Source organism: Procambarus clarkii, chromosome 6 (assembly GCF_040958095.1).
Source record: "Procambarus clarkii isolate CNS0578487 chromosome 6, FALCON_Pclarkii_2.0, whole genome shotgun sequence".
Classification (NCBI taxonomy): domain Eukaryota; kingdom Metazoa; phylum Arthropoda; class Malacostraca; order Decapoda; family Cambaridae; genus Procambarus; species Procambarus clarkii.
Window position 1 is genome coordinate 10,214,137 of NC_091155.1, and position 25,737 is coordinate 10,239,873.

At 51.0% G+C, this 25,737-nt stretch overlaps 1 protein-coding gene across 5 annotated transcripts in view; it reads left to right on the plus strand.

Moving 5' to 3' along the window:
- Nucleotides 1-25,737, plus strand: part of LOC123752639 (uncharacterized) — a 121,211-nt gene that overhangs the window by 19,663 nt on the left and 75,811 nt on the right. For all 5 annotated transcript variants that reach the window (XM_045734679.2, XM_069305642.1, XM_069305636.1 and 2 more), the window contains exon 3: nt 7,014-7,634. In XM_045734679.2, the coding sequence (XP_045590635.1) occupies nt 7,014-7,634 (621 nt within the window). The remainder of the gene's footprint in view (nt 1-7,013; nt 7,635-25,737) is intronic.

Consider the following 25,737-nt stretch of genomic DNA (forward strand, 5'->3'; position numbering starts at 1 on the left):
CCCAGAAAATGGCGTTTCATTACATTCAACGCTGGTTTTTTAGGTTCCTGCGATCAGAGACTTCATTTTAACATTATAAGAAGAGAAAATAATTTTTTGGAAAGAATTTATTCTCGGCGCACCATGGGTGTGTTGTATTTTAATGCAGAGCAGTTCAGTGGTTAGTGAGTGGTAGGAACCAGTAGTTCAGCCTAGATTATAATTGTTTACATAGATTCATCATTGCAAATGTATTGCCTGTTTTAGTGTGGTTTACAAGAGTCAGCATTGCAAATGTAACGTGCACTGTATGAGCTTGGTAATCTGAATTTCAGTAACTAGGAATCTGTGTGTAATTTGAATAAATTCGAGTTTAAGTTTTTGACGTGTCAAATCGAATAAAGGTTTGGATTACCGAGATTTTTACTGAATGAAAACACTAATAAATATGAATATCATTTTTTGACTGCTTCACTCTAATACAAATTTGAGTTACTAAGATTTCTGTCAATTGATAAAGCCAAATAAATTTTAGTTTCAGCTTTTTACTGCTCAATTTAAATAAAAATTTAGATTACCAAGATTTCTAGCAAACAAAAACCTGAATAAATTCAAAATGTTTAAACTTTTGAATTTCCCTGGTAAAAATTTTGCTAACTTGAATGTCCGGCTAACGCAAATGGGGGTGGGCACCATTTAATTTAAATTATCGAGCGAAGACATTTTTATAAGCTCTGTTTTTAATGAGTGGACCAGATTGTGATACTGATCATGGGTGGGAGCTCATGAAGCATTATATCCTGGCATGAAACCTAAACTTTGACATTTCATCAGTGTCTAGCTCAAGTGATATCAAGGGACTCATCAGAAAGAGGCATTTCTTTACATTCAATTCTTATTTCTGTGGGGAGCCCCTACGGCTCCCTGGAGCTTATTGGGCTAATGTATGTTATATTAAACCGGGACATTAGCTAAGGAGTTCAGACCTACCAGGGACCAGCGCCAGAACCTGGCCCCTTCAGAGAGGTTTCAGGGAGCAATGGCCCTGGAAAACCCTCTTGTGGTTGGGGTTTTCCTTATCTGCCATCGACCAGGGTCAGGCACCCAGAAAGGTAGGCATTACAAAACAAACCCCACATGGTAAAAAAATAAAACAAAAAACCAAACAGAGAGGTAGAAACTCCCTACAATCCCAAGGAAACAAGCAAACATCACACTTTATTGCCGCGCCAATCGTCCGCGCAGCCCTCCCTGCCCCAAGAGCGGGAGGGGGAAGCCCCGGACCTACCGCGCCGGCTGCCAAGCTTCAGTTTGTAAGCTAATGTCAACCGGGATAGACGCTTCTCTGGTCTCAGTTTCCTAGGTGGTGTTTGCCTTGTGTGGCGTCCACTGCCGTGTGTTGTGTTGTGCGATGGCCAGGAGTACCTCCTCAGTGCCGGGGCTGCATACACTTAGTGGCTGACTTCCCTAAGCGCCCTGTAAGTACTGCCCTTGTGTAACAGGGTTATCTTCCCTGGGGCGATTGGGAACCATTCCTGTACAGGTTCTTGTTGCTCAGCATTGGCAAGCCCTTAGGGCCAGCTGGGGGTTCGGGCCCTTGTTTGGCCTTGTGTAGGGATTGTACAAAACTCAGGCAAATCATAACATAGAACGAAAAGGCAATGTAAAGGATCTGGGTGTACTCATGTCGGAAGACCTTACCTTTAAAGAACACAATAAAGTAGCCATCACAACTGCAAGAAAAATGACAGGTTGGATAACAAGAACTTTTCACACTAGAGATGCTATACCGATGATGATACTTTTCAAAACGCTTGTTCTCTCTAGAGTGGAGTACTGCTGCACAATGACAGCCCCTTTCAAAGCTGAAGAAATTGCTGACCTGGAGAGCGTGCAGAGATTCTTTACTGCTAGAATCCACTCAGTAAAACATCTAAACTACTGGGACCGACTAAAGAGCCTAAATCTGGACTCCCTTGAGCGCAGGCGGGAGAGGTACATAATAATTTACACGTGGAAAATATTAGAGGGGCTGGTCCCAAACCTGCACACAGAAATAACATCACATGAGACCAGAAGAAATGGCAGGATGTGCAGAATACCCCCATCAAAAAGCAGAGGTGCAACAGGTACTCTTGAGAGAGAACTCTTATCAACATCAGAGGCCCGAGACTGTTCAACACACTTCCACTACACATAAGGGGCATAACTGGCAAACCTCTCACAGTGTTCAAGAGAGAACTGGATAAACACCTCCAAAGGATACCTGATCAACCAGGCTGTGACTCATACGTCAGGCTGCGAGCAGCTGCGTGCAACAGCCTGGTTGATCAGTCCGGCAACCAGGAGGCCTGGTCGACGACCGGGCCGCAGGGACACTAAGCCCCGGAAGCACCTCAAGGTAACCTCAAGGTAACCACTGTATGTGTATATACATGATGTGTATATATGTGTATGTGTACTTTTTCTTTCGGAAGGGGCTCTGTTCCCTTCTCTGTTGACGGGGCGCTGGGGGAGCAGCTTGCTCTGTTGACTCTCGTATGGTCCTGCTGTTGGTGGGCGCTTTTGGTTGATTTCCGGCCTCTGGTGGCGGCGGTGGACGGCTTCTACCCCTTTGGGGGGTTCAGAGCTGGCGGGGTGAGCTTCTTCCCCTGCGCTTCGTCCTGTCATCTTGGTGGGCGTGGTCGATCCGCCCCTTTCTTCTGGGTGTTCCCATCTGCTCTTTGCAGACATGGGCCTTCGGATCTGCGGTTCTTCTGGACTTCTTCAGTCTGCGCCCTGGTTTCTATGCCCTCCTAGGAGGGCTGTTGTCTCCTGTCCGGCTTCTGTTGAGGCCGGGTGCCTGGATGGTGGCCCTGGACCTCCAGGTCAATTATTGGCACTGGGTGTATATTTGCATCTTTACCAGATCTTGGTGCCCTGTCTGAGTCTGCTTGAGATTCAGTGTCTGGCCTACCTCGACAACTGGCTGGTGTGGGCTCCCAGTCGGTCTGTTTGTCTGCTCGCCAGGGATGTGGTTCTTTCCAGATCGCTGGGTTTGGTTTCCTGGTGATTTGGAGGCCATTCCATCTGTTTCTATCCCGGGTTCGGACCTGGGCCTTGTTTAGGGCTCTTGGGCCACTCCTTGTCTTTCCCTCCAGAAGTGTTACTGCGGCTGTGGTCCCGCCTTCGGCTGTGCATGAGGGGGTCCCGGGTTGCTCGAGCAGTTGTGCAGGAGTCTGAACTTCGACGTGCTGGTCTGCTCGCGGCGTCGGGTTTGGCTTCGGCGTCTGTTTGGTTCCTTCGGAGACTCCCCTTCCGCCTCTTGCAATCGTTGGGTTCGTTCCTCCGGGAATCTTGTGTTGGTGCTGCGTCACCAGCTTCCTCTTTTGGGTTTTTGGGGTTCCGTGCCTTGGCACCTCCCCAAGCCTTCGCTCGATGTGTTCAGACGGGTCATCTCTCGACTGGGGCTTTTGTGCCCAGTGCTCACCAGGTCGGCCGGGGATGGTGGAGTCTGTCCGTCGGGCTCACAGCACAGTTCGGGTGTTCGTGGCTGTCTGGTTTTGCGCTTCGGAGGGTTTGGGTCACTCAGTGCTCTGCCATTCCGCTCTTTTCGGACTGTTCTCTAGCGGTTCTAGCCGGAACCACAGGGTTTCTCTTAGGTGTTGACCTTTGGTGTTGGTTCCTTGGAGTGGCTCGTTTGCTGGATTCTCAGGGTTTGGCTAACCTTGAGTTTCATGTCCGGGGGTGTGTCCTGTGTCCTGGCAGACAGCTGTCTCGGTTCATTCCTCTGTTTGCGGATTGGCCAGTCGTTGCCGACTCGTTTCGTTGGCTCTGCCGGACGTATGGACTCCTGGCCATGGACGTTCCTCGCATCGGCGTGGTTTACGCATTGCCCATTTTATGTGGCGCCCTTACCCGCCTGCAAGACGTTCACGTTGGATGCTTTTCGGCGGGACTGGTTGAGGTGGGGGTACCTGTTCCTCTTCTCCCGGTCCAGCTGTTGCTTCGGGTTCTGGCTCGGTTGCAGCCCATTCCCATGAGAGCAGTCCTTATGGTTACTTGGTGGCCGGCCCAGCTTCTTTTCAGGCACTGCTTGAAAGGTGTCTGAACCCGGGGCGTTTTCCCGTGGCTCCGCCTCTTTTGGCAGGTCGGATCGGTCCTGTACATGACTGGTTCTGCCTTTTCCTCGGCTCTTCGCATCTGGTATTTTGACGCGGGTATCACCATCTCTGTGGTGTTCAGGTGGCCTTGTTGACGGTGTCCCACCTGCAGGCTTTGTCTTGGCAACAGTATGACGTTCCTGGTGTTTCTATGCACTTTCCTTGCTCTTTATGCATTGTCTTCTCTTTCGCATCGGGTTGTCTTGTCCTTTCTTGGGTTTTCTGGGCTACAGTTATTTGATATTTTCTTACTGTTGCCTCGTTTTATGGGGTGCTGGCGGAGCCGCTCCAGCTTGCGTTCGGGGTGGACGTCACATCTGCCCCGTTTTGTCCGCTTTCTCGTGTTTTGTTTCACCCCTGGCCTGCTCATGCGTCGCCTGCGTCGTCCTGGTCCTTGATCAGGGAGCCTTCTTATCTTCTCTTCAGTTTGTGGTAGCCCCTTCGGTTCCGGTTTCTGCTCTTTGGTACTGGTGGTAGTTTTGTACGTGTGCAGCCTTTCTCCGTCCTGGCGATGGTCGAGACGGCTGGTTTCCGGAGAGGTTCTTCGGTTATTGATGCTTGATTGGTTTGGCCGGGGGTGCGTCCTGTGTTGTCCGGTTGCATTTTTTGCCGTTCCCTGCGTACTGTGTCTGGGGATGCGCTTTGGTTTGATCCGGTTCCCCTCGTTCCCTGTTTCAGGGCTCGGGTCTCTCAGGTCGTCCTCAGAGATTTTCGGTCTTCCAGCCTGCGGTCTGTCTTTGCGCCCATACTGTTCGGACGTTTGCAGCTTTTGCTGCTGTGTTGGTGACGTCTGGGGCTCATTTTGGGCGCAGGGAATTGAGGGTCGCACAGGTTCTTGGCCGCTCATTCTTATGGGTGTCTGCTCCTGTGCGTTCTTGTTGCCTTAGGTCGCAGGTTGCATCCTGTTGTCTCGGCTTCGTGTTGCGAAGTTTGTGGCGGTCGCCTCCCAGGTTAGCCCTTTCTTTTCCTTCTCTTTGAGTATGAAGCTCCTGGGAGCCGTAGGGGCTCCCCACAGAAAACCAGCTTTGAATGTAATGAAACGCCATTTTCTGGGTGAGCTCTGGAGGCTCTCTGGCAATCCTCCCTCCCACCGGTCAGCGTTTTTTTCGCGTTGGTTGAAGCTTAGCTTCCGAACTGGAGCTTGGCAGCCGGTGCGGTAGGTCCGGGGCTCCCACCTCCCCCTCTCGGGGCGGGGAGGGCTGCGCGAACAATCGGCGCGGCAGTAAAGTGTGATGTTTGCTTGTTTCCTTGGGATTGTAGGGAGTTTCTACCTCTCTGTTCGGTTTTTTGTTTTAGTTTTTTACCATGTGGGGTTTGTTTTGTAATGCCTACCTTTCTGGGTGCCTGACCCTGGTCGATGGCAGATAAGGAAAACCCCAACCACAAGAGGGTTTTCCAGTGCCATTGCTCCCTGGAACCTCTCTGAAGGGGCCAGGTTCTGGCGCTGGTCCCTGGTAGGTCTGAACTCCTTAGCTAATGTCCCGGTCTAATATAACATACATTAGCCCGATAAGCTCCAGGGAGCCTCTGGGGCTCACCCAGAAAATGGCGTTTCATTACATTCAACGCTGGTTTTTTGCCGTTACCTGCGTACCGTGTCTGGGGATGTGCTTTGGTTTGATCGAGTTCCCCTCGTTCCCTGTTTCAGGGCTTGGGTCTCCCAGGTCGTCCGCAGAGTTTTTCAGTCTTTCAGTCTGCGGTCTTTCTTTGCGCCCGTGCTGTTCGGATGTTTGCAGCTTTTGCTGCTGTGTTGGTGACGTCTGGGGCTCATTTCGGGTGCAGGGAATTGAGGGTCGCACAGGTTCTTGGCCGCCCATTCTTTATGCACGTCTGCTCCTGTGCGTTCTTGTTGCCTTGGGTCGCAGGTTGCAACCTGTTGTCTCGGCTTCGCGTTGCGGAGTTTGTGGCGGCCGCCTCCCGGGTTAGCCCTTTCTTTTCCTTCTCTTTGGGTATGAAGCTCCTGGGAGCCGTAGGGGCTCCCCACAGAAGACCAGCGTTGAATGTAATGAAACGCCATTTTCTGGGTGAGCCCCTGAGGCTCCCTGGCAACCCTCCCTCCCACCTGTCGGCGTTTTTTCGTGTTGGTTGAAGATTAGCTTCCGAACTGAAGCTTGGCAGCCTGCGCGGTAGGTCCAGGGCTCCCCCTCTCGAGGCGGGGAGGGCTGCGCGGACGATCGGTGCGGCAGTAAAGTGTGATGTTTGCTTGTTTCCTTGGGATTGTAGGGAGTTTCTACCTCTTTGGTTTTTTGTTTTAGTTTTTTTACCATGTGGGGTTTGTTTTGTCATGCCTACCTTTCTGGGTGCCTGACCCTGGTCGATGGCAGATAAGGAAAACCCCAACCACAAGGGGATTTTCCAGGGCCATTGCTCCCTGAAACCTCTCTAAAAGGGGCCAGGTTCTGGCGCTGGTCCCTGGTAGGTCTGAACTCCTTAGCTAATGTCCCAGTCTAATATAACATGCATTAGCCCGATAAGCTCCAGGGAGCCTCCGGGGCTCACCCAGAAAATGACTTTTCATTACATTCAACACTGGTGTTTTTCTTGAAGATTGTCTACCCCTGCTGCAGGATAGTCAATAAAATACTCTAATTGTGGTAACATAAAATACAGTGACAGTGTCAGACCATGAAAGAAGGAATGAAACATTAATTTCCTTAAGTACTTTCGTATTTAATAATACATCTTCAAAAGCAATGATCCTTCTGAAGATGTATTATTAAATACGAAAGTACCTAAGGAAATTCCAGTTTCATTCCTTTCTTCGTGGTCTGACACTGCCACAATTTTCATCACGTGTTAATTTTTGTAATTTACACACACAAAATACAGTATATGATATGTTATTGTTATAATGTATTGGTCAGTAATAAAACAATACTTTCTTTTACACAGGATAATGGCAGCAAACCAGAGGAGTGTCAGCTCTGTTTTGACTTTTATGGTGATGACCAGAAACGACCACGCTCTCTACCTTGTGGGCACACTTTCTGCTCACAGTGCATTGAAGATGTTATAAAGACACCACCACTCACCTGCCCTACCTGCCGTGTGAAACACAGAGCCACATCTGCTGTTCAATTCCCGATTAACTACGGCATGGAAGCCTTCATTAGAAAATTCCAAGAAATGCAATTGGAGAAGCCTCACGAAGAACCCCCAAGAGACATCAGCAAGAGATTACAGTCTATGGTGCAGGAACAGAAGAGGAGTCTCATCAGCCTCATTACCACCTGTGAAGACATACTGTCCCAAATGGACTTTCATCGGATAGAGTTGAGGAGGCTTGAGACCTGGGATAATATACATAACTCATGCTATTTTGAGGTGGAGTATATGGCAACAGAAGGTGAGGACGTAATAAGTTCACTTAAGGATATTTTGAAAGACTTTGACTTTAGCAGATATGCACAAGATGTGTTCAGAAGTGTTAATGAAGCTGATCAGTGCAGCGAAGAGGCAGAAAACTGGATTGAGCAGTGTCGGGAAGACTTTTCAGATATCATCACAGTGAAGGTATGTTGCTGGAGGTCACATTGCTATTATTGATAGCATGAGAGACATATTGAAAGTATTTTAATGACAAACTTTAACTCTTTTTTTGCTGATGTGCTCTTTGGATGATTTTTATTTTGCATTTTGTTATGTTTTTATTACATTTCCAGCAAGAAAATGTTGCTTTCTGGGGGGAGCCCCGTCGGCTCCCCGGAGCTATCCAGGCTGAATGGATATGTATAACTATCTGGCATCAATCAGTGCAAGGAGTTCTTGCCTACCGGGGACCACGAGCCAGAATCTGGCCCCCCCTCTAGAGAGGCACGAGGAGCAATGGCCTATAGAGACCTCCCTTATGATTAGGAGCATTCTATGTCTGCCATCGACCGGGATAGGCACCCTGAAAGGTAGGCGCCCCAAAACAAACCCCTATTCTGGTAAATTATTGCGACTGAAGACCAAACAGGTGGACAGAATTCCCCAAACGAAAATTAGCAAACAAGCATGATGTCATCATGTCGCCGTGTCACTGTCTGCGCAACCCACCCCACCATCGGCCACCCAACCATTAGTTCTTAGGCTGATGGGATCTGGCGCGATCGTGCCTCTGGCTCCAGTTTTCCGTTGCAGTTCTGTACCTTGTGGTGTGAGCTGTCCCTTCCGGTGGTGCGTGGGCCAGGAGTGATATTCCATGGTGCTCGGGCTGCATGCACCTAGGGTCACCTTCCCTAGGTGCCCTGTAGGTACTGCCCTTGGGGCTTAAGGCCACCTTCCCTGGGTCACCTTGGGGTCTACCTCCGCTGTGCCGTTTACTGCTCAATACTTGGCTGCCATTGGAGTCAGCTGGGGGTTTTTCTTGCCCTTGTTTGTCTCTTGGTAGGGGTAGTTTTCGTCACTGGCAGGGGCGCGGGGTACTGCACAGCTAGTTTTCACCATTAACAGCGGCCAGCTCTGTTCCGCCCGGGTACGTTGTGCTCTTGCGGGGTTTTTCTTTTGTTTTTGTTTTCTGCCTGGTGGGGGGAGGGGTCTGCCTGTTGGTCCCCCATCACTGTTCTTGGGGTATATCTATATTTTTAATTCTCCATTTTGTGTTGGTGGTCCTCCCCACTTGGCCCCCTTGAGTGTGCACGTCCCGGGGGCTCAGCTATAGCAGTTTGTTTGGTAGTTTTAGGTGCCGGTTCGCAGTACCCTGCCTGGGCTTCCCTTAGCGTGTAACAAAGGCTAAGGGCCCTGGAAAACCCCACGGGGGCTAAGTGGTCCGATGGATGTGACCCCTGAATCCCCTCTCGCGTCCTGCGAGTTTGAAGGTTGTTCTGTCCCCTTGTATCAAGGGGAACACTCACCGGTTTTGCCTCCGCCATGCTGCCTGTTGGGTCGTTGATTGTTTTGACCCGGAGTTGTGCGACGTGTGTTGTCTGTACGTACTCCAATTCACCCAGGCTACTGTGCCTGATATGCAGGTGAGGGCAGCTGAGGCATTGCATGCTCGCTTTAGGTTGCTGCAACGTGCTAGGTTGGTTGCTGCCCCGGATGCCCCGAGACTGCCCCGTTTTGGTTATAGGGACCTGGACTTGGGGGTGGGAGTCTCTTCGACTCTGGTTCTGTCCGCCCCTCCAAGTCCTTTCCCTTCTGTTGCCCATTCGTTCCCCCCATCCCCTTGCTGCCGGCTCCTAAATGTCTGAGGGTTTCTGAGCCGGGGCTGGGTATAGTTGGTTGTGAGACTCAGGTGGTCTCTGGGGTGTCCCCTTCTTGGGCGGTGACAGAGGCATTCGAGCCTGGTCCTTCTGCCGGAGCTTCTGGGTCTGGTCAGTGGACCCTCTTTGTTCCTGCTTTTTCGGCTGCTCACGCCTTTTCTTTGTGAGTGGGGGCTCAGGAGGACGGCTCGGCCCCAGGCCCTCTGAGCGAGGTTCCTGGGGTTGGGGAGGGGTTGGCTTGGGGGCCTTGGGCCCTGTTGGACCCCACCTGGGTTTTTCTACCCTCTGAGCGGAGCTTGGTATTACAAGGAGAGGGGTTCTATTTTGCTCCCTCCGCATACGAATTGGATTTGGTGTCCACCCATCCCTGGGGTTCGGTTCCGTGATCCTGCGGGTTCTTCGGTTCTGTCTTTCCGGAGGTTTCCGGCTTCCAGTGTTTCATCTTTGGAGGTGTGGGAGGCCTTGGCGGCTTACCTCCTGCATGACCCGGATTATGCCTTCATGATGGATCCGCGTGTGTACGGATACCCTGGTTCGTGCTGGTTTCGTTATGAAGTTCCGGAGTCGTCTTTGAGTGGCGAGAGGTTTCTACGGTGTTGCAGGTTTTCCTAGGGGGCGCCTTCGAGCATCTTAATGCTTGCTTGTTCTCCCCTGCCCTTCCGCGGGATGTTGGTGTCATGCAGCTTCACATGCAGGTTCCTTCCCTCTCGACTGCCTTGGTTGCAGAGGATTTGCGGACTTGTGGCCTGCTTGCTTCGGCTCTGCGTTTCGTTTCCCTCCTTGAGCTGCCATCGGATTGGCTCGAGTTGGATGTGGGAGCGCTTGGGGCAGCTGCCTGGTCCGGTGCGCTGCCCTCTGGGGTGCGGGCGTCATCTGCTTTGTTGAAGCTCTTCGTGCCCATCCTACGTGATGCGGTTTCGTGGTTCTATGCTTCTTGCCACGCATGTTGTCAGGCAGTGCTGGCTTCTTCCTTGGAGTCTGCCTGGGCCCTGGCTCTTCGTTTGTCTTCGTCTTTTTGTCCGTTGCTGTTTGCGGAGTCTGCTGTGGTGCAATATCTGCAGGCGACCTCAGTCAGTTGTCGGCCTATGTCTGAGTTGTTGTTGCTCCGGGGGGCTCGCGGGGGGTGCCTTCCCGGAAGGGTCATGCCAGGGCTCGGGGGGTCTTTTTGTCAGGGTAGGCCTTTGGTGCCGGATTCGGGGCTGGCGGCGCTTTCGATTCTGGCTGTTGCTGGTCGTTGTAGGGATCATCCTGTTCGCCAATTAGGTTCTCGCAAGGCGTGTCGGCCCTTTCGCAGTTCGTCCCATTGACAGGGTGATTGGGGGGGGGGGGCTTTCCCAGTTTGCTCATGCCTGGTCCCACGATTCGTGGGCTTTTCGGGTCGTTTCATGCGGCCTGTGGTGGCGTTGCGTGGCTCTTCCTCCCTTGGGGGGGGGGGGGGGGTTCGCAGTTGACGGGGCAGGCCTCTTCTCCTGCGCTCTGTCGGGTCATCTTGGAGTGGGTTCGCTTGGGCGTGGTTGAAACGACGTCGTCCCTCAGGTGGGTTTCCTGCCAGTTTCCAGTCCCTGCGTTGACCTCCAGTTCATTCTGGACTTGTCCCGTCTGAACCCGTGTGTTTTGTGCCCCTCCTTTCGGATGGCTATGCTGTCCCAGGTCCATCTTCTTTTGGAGGGGGCGCCTGGATGGTGTCCCTGGACCTAAAGGCCACGTATTGGCATGTCCCGGTTCATCCGGGGTTCAGGGACTGGCTTGGTTTTGTTGTGGGGCGTCAGGGTTACTGCTGTCGTTGTCTTCCCTTCGGGTTGAATCTGGCACCTCGCGTTTTCACGTGCTTTACTCGGGTCATGGTGACCCGCCTGTGTCTGCTAGGTGTTAGGGTGCTGGCCTATCTCGACGACTGGCTGGTTTGAGCTCGCAGGTGTCTGGTCCGCGTGTCTGCTCGCCAGGGATTTGGTTCTTTCCCAGCTCACCGGGTTCAGGTTCTTGGTGAACTAGAGGAAGTCCCATCTGGTTCCCTCTCAGGTTCGGTCTTGGCCGGGTTTGGTTTGGAACGCTCGCACTGCTTCCTTGTCTCTTCTTCCGGCGGCTCTCTTGCGCTTGTGTTCCCGCCTTCACGTGTTTCTGAGGGGTTCCCGGGTCACGAGGCAGTTGCTCGAGAGTTTGTGCGGGAGCCTGAACTATTCCATGATGGTCTATCTGCCAGGTCGGGTGTGGTTTCGCCGGCTGTTCTGGTTCCTACAGGGCCGGCCCTTCCACCTCTCTCGTGATTGTTGGGTTCGGCCTCCGGGGGCTTTGTGTCGGTTGCTGTGTCGCTGTCTTGCTCTTCAGGTTTTTCGGGGTACGGTGCCTTGGCGCCTTCCCGAGCCCTCACTCAATGTGTACACGGACACGTCGTCTTTTGGCTGGGTTTTGTGACCAGTGCTCACCAGGCTGGCCAGTGGCGGTGGGGTCCGTCCTTCCGTCGGGCTAACAGCACGGTACGGGAGTTCACGGTGGTGTGGATGTCGTTCCGGAGGATTCGAGTCGCTCACAGATCGACGATCAGACTCCATTCAAACTGCTTCCCGGTGGTTCATTGCCTGAACCGCATGGGTTCAATGTGGTCCTTGGCTCTTTGGGGCTGGTTGCTTCGGGTGACTCGTCTGCTGAGTTCTCGGGGTTTGGCTCTCCTGGCGGTTCACGTCCGGGGGGGTGTCCAACGTCCTGGCGGACAGCCTGTCCCGGTTCCTTCCCCTTTCCACGGAATGGACGGTCGATCCTGACTCCTTCAGTTGGCTGTGCTGAACGTTCGGGACTCTGGACATGGATCTCTTCACGTCGGCGTGGTTGAGGCGTCTCCCGGTATACATGGCACCCTTTCCCAGCTGCGAGGCCATTGGGGTTGACGCCTTCAGGCAGGACTGGGCGAGGTGGGGTTACCTGTACCTCATTTCCCCTGTTCCACTGTTGCTCCAGGTCCTGACTCGCTTGGAGACTTACCGAGGTCGAGTTGTCCTTCTGGCTCCTTGGTGGCCGGCCCAGCCTTGGTTTCAGGCGCTGCTTGCTCGGTGTCCGAACCCTAGGGTCTTCCCGCGGCTTCGCCTCTTTCGGCAGATCGGTCCAGCCCTGTAAGAAGCTGGTTCGGTCTTCTCCTCGAGTCTTCACGTCTGGTGTTTTTGACTTGGGTTGACTTTGACTTTTCCTTGGGTTTATCATTCCTTGTATGGTGCACAGGTGGCTTCATTGTTGGTCTCCCACCTGTGTGCTTCGTGTCAGCGGCAGTATGAGGTTTCCTGGCGGTCCTTCTGGTTTTTCCTATCACTGTGTCGGTGTTCTTCAGTCTCTGATAGGGTTGTTCTGTCCTTTCTATCTTGGTTGTTTCAGGACCATCATCTTATGCCAAATACTGTTGCTTCGTATCGTGCGGCGTTGGCAGAGCCGCTTCAGCTTGCTTTCAGTGTTGATGTTACTTTTGCCCTGTTTCGCAAGTTGTCTCATGCGTTCTTTCACCTCCGGCCTGCCCATGCGCCGCCTGAGCCATCTTGGTCCTTGGACCGCGTGCTCTCGTTTCTCTCTTTGCCTCAGTTTGTTGTGGCCCCTTCTGTTCACTATTGTTTCTGGGGGGAGCCCCGTCGGCTCCTCGGAGCTTTACCGGCTGATATGCTAATGTCAGACTTTGGCATCAGTCATGTGTATGGAGTTCTAGGGCCTACCGGGGACCACGAGCCAGAACCTGGCCCCCTCAGAGAGGCAAGGGGAGCAATGGCCTATAGAAACCCCCGTGTGGTTGGAAGCATTCTATGTCTGCCATCGACCGGGTCAAGCATCCAGAAAGGTAAGCATTCCAAAACAAACCCCTATTCTGGTGAAAATTGCTACCTAAGCCGAACTAGTGAATAGAACTCTTCAACAGAAAACAAGGAAACTAGTATGACGTCATACGTCACCGCGCCGCTGTCTGCGCAGCTCCCCCCTCCCCGGGAGGGGGAAGGGGGAGCCCCAGACCTCCCACGCCGGCTATCCACCCATCAGTTCTTCGGCTGATGCTATAGGCAATGGTTATGTGCTCCGGCTCCAGTGGTTGTTTCAGCACTGTACCTAGAGTGTGGTGTCTGTTTTCTAGGTGGTGCGTGAGCCGGGAGTGATTCTTCAGTACTCGGGCTGCATGCGCCTAGGGTTCCCTTCCCTAGGTGCCCTGTAAGTACTGCCCTTGGGGCTTGGGGCCACCTTCCACAAGTTCCTTGGGTCCTGCCCCTGCTTGGCCGTTTACTGCTTGGTTTTCGGCCGCTCTTTGTGTGCTCGGGTGTTCTGTCTCCCTTGTTCGCCTTAGAGTAAGGGGCAGTGTTTGCACTGGTGGGGCGCGGGTACTGTGCAGCTTGTCTTTACCAATCATAGCGGCCGGCTCTGTTCCGCTTGGGTACGCTGTCCTCTTGCGGGGTTTTCTTTTTCTTTTGTTTATATACCTGGTGGGGGGGTCTGCCTTTGTTCTTGCCCCTTGTGTCCCTTGTGTTCTGAGTATTTCTGGTGGTACCCCCTGCTAGGTCCCCGTGAGTGTACACGTCCCGGGGGTTCAGCTCTTAGAAAGTTGTTTGGTAGCTTGGGTGCCGGTTAGCAGTACCCTGCCTGGGATTACCTGAGCGCGAGTCCTCTTAAAGTAAACGCTCGGGACCCTGGGAAACCCCTGGGGGCGCGCGGGTCCGATGGATGTGACCCCAGAGCCCCCCCCTCGCTTCCAGCGAGTTTGAGGGTTGCTCTCACCTTTTGTCTCTGGGTGACTCTGTTTTGCCTCCGTCTGCTGCCTGTGGGGTCGGTGACACCTTCGACCCGGTGTCCTGCGAGTTTGGTTGCTCGTTGTGGCTCGGTTACCCAGTTGTGCTAACAAAGCGGGTGCGGGCAGCATGGGCGTTGCACTTGAGCCTTGGTGGTGGCAACGTTCTCGTGGTTTCCTCCCCGGGAGCCCCGGGGCTGCCCCGTTGTAGTTCGTTTTGGGACTTGGGGGTGTTGGTTGCTTCGGTTCCATCCACGCCCCCTTGTCTTTTCCCTGGTTCACCCTTCCTGCCTGCATCCGGTTCCTTACCGTCTGTAGGTTCAGGGCGGGGTGTTTGGTGGTGTTGAGACTCGGGCAGTCTCGGGGAATTCCCCTTCCGGGGTAGTGACGGGGGCATTTGGGCCTGTTCCTCCAGCCGTGTTGTATGAGTCTGCCAGTGGGCTCCCTTCCTTAGTGTTTTCACGGCTGCCCCGGTTTTCTGGTACGGCCGGGGCTTTGGGGGAACGGCTCGGCCCCGGGGCCTGTCGTGTAGGTTCCCGGGGCTGGGGAGGGGCTGACTTTTTTTTTTTTTTTTTTTTGAGATATATACAAGAGTTATTACATTCTTGTACAGCCACTAGTACGCGTAGCGTTTCGGGCAAGTCCTTAATCCTATGGTCCCTGGAATACGATCCCCTGCCGCGAAGAATCGTTTTTTCATCCAAGTACACATTTTACTGTTGCGTTAAACAGAGGCTACAGTTAAGGAATTGCGCCCAGTAAATCCTCCCCGGCCAGGATACGAACCCATGACATAGCGCTCGCGGAACGCCAGGCGAGTGTCTTACCACTACACCACGGAGACTTGGGGGGGCCTTGGCCCCGGTAGACCCCGTGGGGGTTTTTATCCCCCTCTAGGCGGGGCTTGTGGTTACGCGGAGTGGGGTCTTTCCTCCCCACTCGCCGTACGTGCTGTTGGACGTCGGCCCCTCCCCGGGCTCGGTTCCTTGGCCTTTGAGTCGGTTGGTTCCGTCTGGGGGTGGATGTTTCCTCCCCCGCTTTTTGGGACGGTGTTTTTGTCATGTTTCCCCGTTCGATGGGGTTCTGCGTGACTTCTGATCTCGGGTGCGCCTGCGCCTTCGTGTGCCTTCGGGACTAGTGTTGGCTTCTGTGTTCTCGAGGGTACGGGAAGGTTTTTCGCTACTTCCCGCATTATTGGAACGTCTGTCGGCTCCTAGTACTTGTCGCCCTGTTGGGCTACTTGTCGCCCTGTTGGGCTACTTGTCGCCCTGTTGGGCTACTTGTCGCCCTGTTGGGCTACTTGTCGCCCGGTTGGGCTACTTGTCGCCCGGTTGGGCTACTTGTCGCCCGGTTGGGCTACTTGTCGCCCGGTTGGGTTCCTTTTTTTTTTTTGGGCTCTTTGCTTCTTTGGCCGGTTTTATTGTACGACTGAGACCGTTCGCACACCAGTGACTGTCCCTTTATCACCCCTTCCTGTCCCCCTCATGTGCATGTCCAACCCATGCTGGAGTCATTCAGGGAACCCTCCTTTTTTAATGTTGTGAGGTGTGGGGGTTGTAGGGTTGGTTCTGTACTCACCTGGTGAGGCTCCTGGCTGTGCTTGCAGGATTTGAGCTCTGGCTCTTGGGTCCCGCCTATCTGGTAGAACTTGCGGGATAGTACCAGTGGAGTGCAGTGGTGCTATTGGCACTTTTGGGGAACACTGTATTACCATCAGTGGTCTGTGCTTGTTACACGACCTACTTGCGAGCATAAGCCTTCTTGCTGGTTCGTCCGTGGACTTCCAGGGCGCACTGGCCTGTTTTCGTATGGCAGTTCCGGCCCGTCCTGGTTGTGGGGGTATGTGGGCCGGTGGACTGCTCCTAGCAGCTGCCTGGTGGGCCATCCTCTGGCCGGTCTGGCCTGACCTTGGGCCGGGCTTGAGGTGTAAAAGAGCTCCCAGTACCTCATCCAGCAGATATCGAGCGGGGTTTCTCCGCCGTCGGTCGCCTGGTGCAGGTTTCTGGGCCTGCTGGGTTTTGTCGTGTCTCCGTTGGCCCTGTCTGGGGTCTGCCTGCTCCGTTCTCTGCCTTTGCAGAGGGGAGTTGCTATTTACATGTTGCATGTTGCAGTGGTGCCTGTTGCTGCTGCTGCACGTGTGCATTGGTACTGTGTTTCACGGTGGCATGTCCTTGTTCCTGTGTCCGGTTGTGGAGTGGCACTTTGCTGCCGTTTTGTACCTGGGGATTGCGTGGGGTTTTTGTCCCTGCCTGATTGTCCACCCCTGGTTGTTCTCCTGGTTTTTTTTTTTTTTTGTGCTTCTGCTCTTTCTTCCTGCCTCCTCTGCAGCAGGGATGTTCTGCGTGTGTTCTTAGGCGTTGGTCAGCCTGTGTCCTGTGATGTGCTTCTTTGTCTCGGTCTGTTGCAGTTGTTCGTGCCCCTTGGTTCGGGTCCTGTTCTGGCGGCGACCCTTCCGCCTTCTTTGGTTTTCCTAGCTTGCCCTGCCGGTTGTTGTTTTTTTTTTTTTGGGGGGGGTTCTTGCGATGTCTCGCGTCGGACCCGTCGTTTCTGAACTGGCGGGCTTGCATGCTTCGGGGAGTTTTTCTGTTCGGCAGACGTTCCATCTCCTTGTGCCGCCTGGGTTTCGGTGGTCGCGCCCGAGATCTTCTCGCGGCTCTGCCTTTTTCCTGGGCTCGAGGGGGCCTTGTCGGGGCTGCTTATGTTCTACCTCGTGGTCTTGCCTCCGGTTGGTGGTCGGGTGGCTTCGTGGTAGGTGTCCCACCTGCGTGCTTCTCTTGGCGGCAGTATGGGGTATTTTGGCGGTCCTTCCTTTTCCTGTCCCTTCTTAGGTGGTTCCTCTTGTTAGCTTGGTTTACTCTCGGCTTGGTTTTCTAGTGGGGGTTGGGGGCCGTCGTCTTGCCACATACAGTACTGTCGCCTCTTTTCGTGCGGCGCAGGCGGAGCCGCTTCAGCTTGCTTTCGGTTTTGGTGTTGCTTCTGCACCGTTAGTCAGCTGTCTTGTGCGTCATTTCACCTCCGGCCTGTTCGTGCGCCGCTTGCACCATCCTGGTCTCTGGTCAGCGTGCTCTGTCTTCTCCTAGGTTGGTAGTGCCCCTTCGGTTCCGGTGTGTTTTTTCGTCGGCTCTTTCCTTTGGGCCTTTGCCTCTGGGGGTCGGTTCGCTGAGTTTTCTTGCTCCTTCGGTTTTAGCGTTTTGGTTGTTTGATGGCAGCAGTCTCCATCTTTTCTGGCGCGGGGTGGGGCTGCTGCATTCTGGAGGGGTCCAGGGTTTGTTGGTGCTTCGTTGGTCGGGCCGGGGGTGTGTCGTTTTTGTGTTCAGTGGCGGCCCTCCGCTGTTGTTTGCGTGCCACGGCGTTTGGGTCCGGAGCGCGTTTTGCGTTGATCCGGTTCTGTTCTTCCCGGTTCGCGGGTGATGGTGTCCCGGGTGGTCAGCTGTGTTCTTGCGGCTAAGCTGCCTGTGTTCTTCCCTCATGCCTGTGGCGTTCGTGGCTTCGCTGCTCTCGCTGCCGTCTGGGCGACGTGGCCTTGCATTCTTTCGGGCATGGATTTTTGGTGTTCATGCAGGGGCCTTGCTGCTCGTGGTTCTTGTGTTGTTCCCGGGATTTTCGGGGCTGTGGCGCCTTGGGTTGGCGTTTGCTGCCGGTTGTCTCGCCTCCTTGGGGGGTGCGTGGTGTCCGCCTCCCGGTTTTGTCCCTTTGACCTTCCTCTGTGGGTAGTTAGCTCCGGGGAGCCGACGGGGCTCCCCCCAGAAAACCAGCGTTGAATGTAATGAAACGCCATTTTCTGGGTGAGACCCGGAGGCTCCCCGGCAACCCTCCCTCCCTCCGGTCGGCGTTTTTCGCGTGTTTTGACATCCAGCCTCAGAACTGATGGGTGGATAGCCGGCGTGGGAGGTCTGGGGCTCCCCCTTCCCCCTCCCGGGGAGGGGGGAGCTGCGCAGACAGCGGCGCGGTGACGTATGACGTCATACTAGTTTCCTTGTTTTCTGTTGAAGAGTTCTATTCACTAGTTCGGCTTAGGTAGCAATTTTCACCAGAATAGGGGTTTGTTTTGGAATGCTTACCTTTCTGGATGCTTGACCCGGTCGATGGCAGACATAGAATGCTTCCAACCACACGAGGGTTTCTATAGGCCATTGCTCCCCTTGCCTCTCTGAGGGGGCCAGGTTCTGGCTCGTGGTCCCCGGTAGGCCCTAGAACTCCATACACATGACTGATGCCAAAGTCTGACATTAGCATATCAGCCGGTAAAGCTCCGGGGAGCCTCCGGGTCTCACCCAGAAAATGGCGTTTCATTACATTCAACGCTGGTTTTTTCTAAGGCTCTTTTCCTGTTGGCATTGGCCTCGGGTGATTGGGTTGGGGAGCTTCATGCTCTCCTCCGGCGCCAAGGTTTCTGCTCTTTCGGTCCTGGTGATCGTTTTGTTCGCTTGCAGCCGTCTCCCTCTTTTCTGGCGAAGAATGAGACGGCTGCGTTCCGGAGGGGACCGTGGGTTGTTCATGCTTGGTTGATCAGGGGGGAGGGGCGTACATCATGTGTTGTGTCCAGGTGCGGGTCTCCGCTGTTATTTGCACGCCACAGCTAGGGGCCACAGCACCACTTAGTAATGATGAATAAAATAGGTAACTTTAATTATTTTGCATTGATAGTGTTACAGATGGACCTGACTGTCATAAAGACTATGTTCAATGTTCAGATATCAGTGAGCACAATGTAAGTTATGAGATTCACAACATGAGGTAGAGAGACACAGCACCCAACCATTGTTTCCTGCATCGACTCATCATGAAACTTATCTCATGTTCTGTCATCAATGTTCATTTTGTTATGGAAATGCATTCATATTCAGGATTTTATGAGAGTGATTTTGTAGCTAGACATTGTTGGGAAATCTGATTCCAGAATAATGAAAATAATTTTAATAAAATTCGAAGGACCATTCTTAACCCTAGTGTTGCTCAAGGCTAATGAGCATTTGTCACCCACAGTTGCATACCAAAAAAAAAAATATTATTTTTTCTTTTGAACCTGTTAATTTGTGTTCTCTGATCATGGGAAAAATAATAAAAAAATCGTAAGTGGCTTATATTGCCCGCTATTGGGCGGGGAAGTCTGGCAAAAAAACAGGCGCTGACTCAGCGTGCATCCCAGATGTTCTGTTGCTCTCCAGTTGTCAGGCAGGAGTGGCCACAAAGAGATAATTACCTAATTATTTCAATGTCTCTGATTGATTTTTTGTAGTTTTTTTTTGCTGTAATATTATTCAATAGTGTGCAGTGTTATATATTTATATAATAAAATGTGTGAATCATTGCTGTACTCAAAATTATGGTGTGCATATTGTTGATTCAATTATTATGCTCATTAAACAGTGAACAAATACTTTGTCAGTTGTTACACTATATACACAGGTTATATATAAGTATCTGCATGTTTTGTTCACCATAACGAACCACTAAGTTGGAATTATGAGTCAAAAAGCAACGAGGAGTGACCGCTACACACCAGCCAGCCACTAGCTGCCACTCACTCCCTCAACACCTCACTCGCCCACATTCTCCTCCCACCATACTGTTTTTGCTTGTATTCACTATATACAGATGTTATATATAAGTATCTACATACGTGTTCACCGTAACGAACCACTAAGTTGGTATGCTGAGTGGCAGTGGCAATGGCAGCCAGTGGCAGACCGCCACTGGCTGCCACTTCCTCCCTCCCTCACCTCACCTGACTTGCAACCATTCTCCTCCCACAATACTGTTTTTGTTTTTATTCACTATATACAGATGTTATATATAAGTATCTGCATGTTTTGTTCACCATAGCGAACCACTAAGCTGGTATAGTGAGTCCAGACAGTAAAAGGTGGTCACACAGAGTCAGCAGACAGTGCTACCTCCCTCCCCACTAAGATTACTCCTCCCACTTCAGTGCTAATTATCACAACAATCCTGCTATTACCAGAATCCTGGTCATTTTTATCACAGGGGTCTTCTTTAATACTATCATCGCTAAATAATAGCATGACCATAAATATTATGGCATTTTTAGGCGATGCTGGTTGAAAAGGTTAAGGCAATGGCCTATTGCACACATTAAGGCAACGTTCTTCCCCTGCTGCACTATTTTCATAATAAATGAGGAAGGAACATCCTCTACATCCATAACCCTCATACCATTTTCATGTGTGACGGGTTGTGGTATTGCAGCTATACTAAACCCAGATGATATGGCTCTCCATCAAACAAATAAGCAAAAATTCTGCTATTAGCTCTTGCAGTGTTTTAAGTTGCAGGTGGAAACAAATGAAAATCATCAAATGTATAATTAAAACAATTTACTGAAATATTAATGAACAAAAATGGCACCTGAGAATACTTGGCTATTATTATATAACAAATCAAGTAAGTAAATGAAAGTTTAACTCTTAATTCAATACAAGATTATACTGGTGGTGCTGAAGACAACTACCAGCAACTACCCACAGCATCCAGCATTGGTTGAAGGCAGACGGCGTTGCAGAAGGCCAAGGTGATCCAAGAGCACTAAGAGAGAGAGAGAGAGAGACCGCCTCTCCAGGGAGATGTTGTTGTTGTTAAAGATTCGCTGCCTGGAACAAAAAGTTCCAAGTAACACGGGCTATGGTGAGCCCGTAGATAGTTATTTAAGGGGGAGGTGGTGTGGTGCCCTTTATATAGTCCGGCAATGATGACTCATCCGGTGTCAACGCGAGGTGGACCTCTGGTCAACTAGCAAACTGCTCGTTTATGGCTGGCGGTGACTTTGTGTTGAGCTGCACCACTGCTAGTTGAAGGCGGCTAACTGCTTGTTTGTGAAGGCAAACTACTGGTTAGCAGAGGTGCCCAGCTTGCCTCTGAGTCGTACCAGGCCGTGCCAGGCTCTGGGGTGTGTGGAGAGGTGGCAGGACTGATGACTGATCTGTGCTGGTGTAGATGTGAATTTCCAGTGCAGAGGCATTGAAGGTGAGGGGAAAAAGCAGTTCCACTGCTATACAGGGGATTCACGTGACAGTTCTTCCCCGAAGCCTTTTCCTAATGATGTCGATGCTGGAAGGAGTGCGGAAGCGGAATGTTCTGCTTCATGAACACTTGAAAGTGCGTCTGCACTTTCATGTTGTCTGATCCTTTGATGTAGAAGATCTGGACGTTGTTGTTTTGTAGGTTCAAGGCCCAACGAAGTAGACTCTGGTTGGAGAATTGGTCTAGTTGTAGAAAATGAAGAGGATTATGATCGGAATAGATGGTGATGGGTTGGTGTCCTTGATGATAAGGTTCATATCGTTGCAAGCATAGGTCGATGGAGAGTAGCTCCTTCTCTATAGTGCTGTAGTTGTGTTGGTGAGGCTTCAGCTTGTAAATGAACAAATCCTCATGGGCCGTGACGAGGATTTGAACCTATGTCCGAGAGGATCCCAGACGCTGCCTTAATTGACTGATCTACGACATGGTTGTAGCTCAGTCGATTAAGGCAGCATCTGGGATCCTCTCGGATGTAGGTTCGAATCCTCGTTATGGCCCTTGTGGATTTGTTCATTTGATGCATCATGCTATTGTGATTTCTGTATGTAATTCAGCTTGTAGCTGTAGTAGCTGACTGGTAGGACTTTCCCCAGTCTTTGCTGCATCAGGACACCCCCAATGCTGGTGCTGCTGGCATCAACATTAACCACCATGCTGCACCGAGTTTATTGTGAAATTCCCCTGGTGCGCATGAAATAAAGTGTTCCCAAAAAAATCTTTTTTCTTCGTAAAATGATAAATTCCCTTCCCTGAACATGTCTATGTAAAAATAAATACCAAATTCCACTTACTTTGGCTATGGGGACGTGGACAAGGTGCGCTGTGACGTCATCAGTGCTTGGTCGCCCGTGCGTGAATCGCCCCAGACACAATCGCGAGGGCCATTCAAGCACTGCGTGTTGCCACAAATATATTTTCAAATATTTTATCTATGTATTTCCAATGCGGTTTTATTTGTTTCTTTTATCGTACATGATGTATATTTGTGACCTTTACAATATGTATACAGTAGAATGTTTATAATTTTCCACAGAACTGTGATACATGTGTCAGTAAGGTGTCCACAATAAATGTTTATTGTCACAATATTATGAGGTAAAAATTCACTAAAATTACAATATGTACAGTTTCACATACTATTTACACAGTAACACATTGTATTACACACTCAGTACTTTGGAGGTGTGTAATACTCAACGGAGTAGTTCATGGTACACAGCACGACTTTGCTCTATTGCACCAGCTGCAGATAGATTTTTGCTTCCTGTTTCATCGTTCTGTGTGCTTGCAAATAACGCACTCACGTACACCCTTGGCTTTAATACTTGTAGGTGGTATGTAGCCAAGCTTGAAAAGCATAAGGTAGTATTGAGACGATTATAGGAAAAGCTCAATTTGTAAGGTAGTCTTGAAAAGATTGCTGTCCCACACAGGAAGAGATTCAGCTAGCCTCAAAGAGTGTCTGTCAGTCAGGAAGAGATTCAGGTATTCTTGAAAATATCTATGGAAAACACCACCATGGAAGCCGCTAACACTGTTCATCTATGATACTTGTATCAGATGCATCATCATTGAATGCAGAAAATGATTCATCTATGTATCATCTATATAAATTGGAGATGGCAAGGGTGGGGCTCAGAGCTACAACTGGATACGCTTGCTGTATCATCCTCATAGGTGCTGTATCACTTGCATCCGACCGTTGTGTTAAGTCCTTATTGCGCATAGCTTCACCAATGTTGTGACCCTTATGTTCTTCAAACAATAAGGTCTGAATTGCACCAACTGAGCGCATTCTTTAAACACCGAGTCGGACAGGTGTTTGAGAGCCAGAGGCACGTGTGCCACAAATGGTTGCTCAGCAGTACTAACCCAGCCAGCAGCCCTTGTCTTTCATATTCGTTATAGCAAAAGGTTCGTTCAGTGTTTGTCGGGTAGGCTGCTCCATTATAACGATCTTTCTTTGTTTCCAATGTGTTCCATTTGTTTTGTATTTGCCACTTACGTCTCAATAATGAAGCAGCCCACCCAACAAACATTGAACGAACCTTTATGGCATTTGTCATTTTTCAAATTGTTTCAACAGTCCTTTTATTTTTCGTTTTTTTTTTTTTTTTAAGAAACATGGAGTAGCCTACCTGTATACCACCGAACAAACCTTTTTGACATTTGTTCTTGTTTTCAAAATTCTTAATTTTGTTTATTATTTACGTATTTTTTATGTAAGAAACATGTAGCAGCCTACCTGCCGACCACCGAACGAACCTTTTGCTATAAGACGAATGAAAAATAAATATTGAACACATATGAAGAAAGGACAATGTCATAATGGTTCAGTGTATGTAAGGTAGGCTGCTCCATTATTGAGACGTAAATGACAAATACTAAACAATGGAACAAATTTGAAACAAAGAAAGATTGTTATAATGGAGCCGCCTACCTGCCGAACACCGAACAAATCTTTTTGACATTTGTTGTATATCAGAAATTTCATTTCTTTTTTCTACAAAAACGTCAGTGCTTTGCAACATACACTAGATGTTGCAACATACACTAGATAGGGAGCCGGTCGGCCAAGCGGACAGCACGCTGGACTTGTGATCCTGTGGTCCCAGGTTCGATCCCGGGCGCCGGCGAGAAACAATGAGCAGAGTTTCTTTCACCCTGTTCAACATGCTTCTGCTACACATAAGGGGCATAACTGGCAATCCCCTCACAGTGTTCAAGAAAGAACTGGATAAGCACCTCCATAGGATACCTGATCAACCAGGCTGTGACTCGTACGTCAGGCTGCGAGCAGCCGCGTCCAACAGCCTGGTTGATCAGTCCGGCAACCAGGAGGCCTGGTCGACGACCGGGCCGCGGGGACGCTAAGCCCCGGAAGCACCTCAAGGTAACCTCAAGGTAAGGTAACCCTATGCCCCTGTTACCTACCAGTAAAATAGGTACCTGGGTGTTAGTCAGCTGTCACGGGCTGCTTCCTGGGGGTGGAGGCCTGGTCGAGGACCGGGCCGCTGGGACACTAAAGCCCCGAAATCATCTCACGATAACATCTCAGCAGTCACCCCTTTATATCCCAGCATTATTAGCATCTTTAACCCTTTAACTGCGCGGCCTATAATATGACACCCCACCAATGCGCAGGAAATAAATTCTCTTGAAAAAATTCTTTTGTTTTTTAAAGTGTCAAAAACCCTTCCCCCAGTATGGGTATGTCAAAAAAATTTCGAACTTGTACTTACTTTGGCTGCTATGGGGTCCGTAAGTTGGCGCGTGACGTCATCATTCCCCGTTCACCCGCGCAGTAAGTTCCATTCACCCACGCAGTTTATTTTTCACGTTCCATTCAAAACTCCCGCAGCTACATGGGGTTCACATCAGCTTCCTCAAGGCTCTTGTAAACAGACGCCATCTTAAAAAAACCAGCGTTGAATGTAATGAAACGCCATTTTCTGGGTGAGTCCCGGAGGCTCCCCGGCACCCTCCCGCCCTCCGGTCGGCGGGTTTTTCACGGTTTTGATATCCAGCCTCAGAACTGGGGCGGGGATCGCCGGCAGGGGGTCTGGGGCTCCCCCTTTCCCCTCTCAGGGAGGGGGGAGCTGCGCAGACATGCGGCGCGGCTCGCGTGACGTCATGTTTGTTAGTTCGTTTTCCTGAGGGAGTTCTGTCCACTCGTTTGTCGATTTTTGTTGTTTAACCAGAATAGGGGTTTGTTTTGTGGCGCTTACCTTTCTGGGTGCCTGTCCCGGTCGATGGCAGATATAGAATGCTCCAAATCACATGTGCATTTCTATGGGCCATTGCTCCCCGTGCCTCTCTGAGGGGGCCAGGTTCTGGCTCGTGGTCCCTGGTAGGCCTAGAACTCCACCCACATCGACTGATGCAAAATAGTTAGGGTATCCATATCAGCCATGGATAGCTCCAGGGAGCCTCCGGGACTCACCCAGAAAATGGCGTTTCATTACATTCAACGCTGGTTTTTTTAAGATGGCGTCTGTTTACAAGAGCCCTGAGGAAGCTGATGTGAACCCCATGTAGCTGCGGGTGTTTTGAATGGAACGTGAAAAATAAAAACGCCCGGAGGCGCGTTGCGCACCCGAAGCCTGGGCCTGCAGGCATGTTGTGCAGTTAAAGGGTTAAAGAAAAACAACATAATTTATGTGCATCATTGGAGGCGTCTGAGAATGTGCAAGAAGCAGCGCGACCCCACCATGTGGTGTTGACGTTACTCAAACCAGCGTTCGCCATATGGGACGATTTGACGCCGATCGGGCCGTTCGTTACCCAAAATGTTCGCCTTTTGGGGCGATCGTTATGCGAGGTACCACTGAACTTCCATATAGTCTGTATATAAAAGCAAAAACATTATGGTGGGAGGAGAATGGGGGCGAGTCAGGTGAGGTGAGGGAGGGAGGGAGTGGCAGCCAGTGGCGGGCTGCCACTGCCACTCAGCATACCAACTTAGTGGTTCGTTATGGTGAACACGAATGTAGATACTTATATATAACGTGTATATACAGTGTAATAACAGCAAAAGGAAAGTGGGGGAGAAGCCATTTTGATGATGGGTGTGGCAACATCTGCATGATTTGTCATGTTGGTAGGGGTGGCCACTATGCTCTTTGGGCATTATACCGGCTTAGTT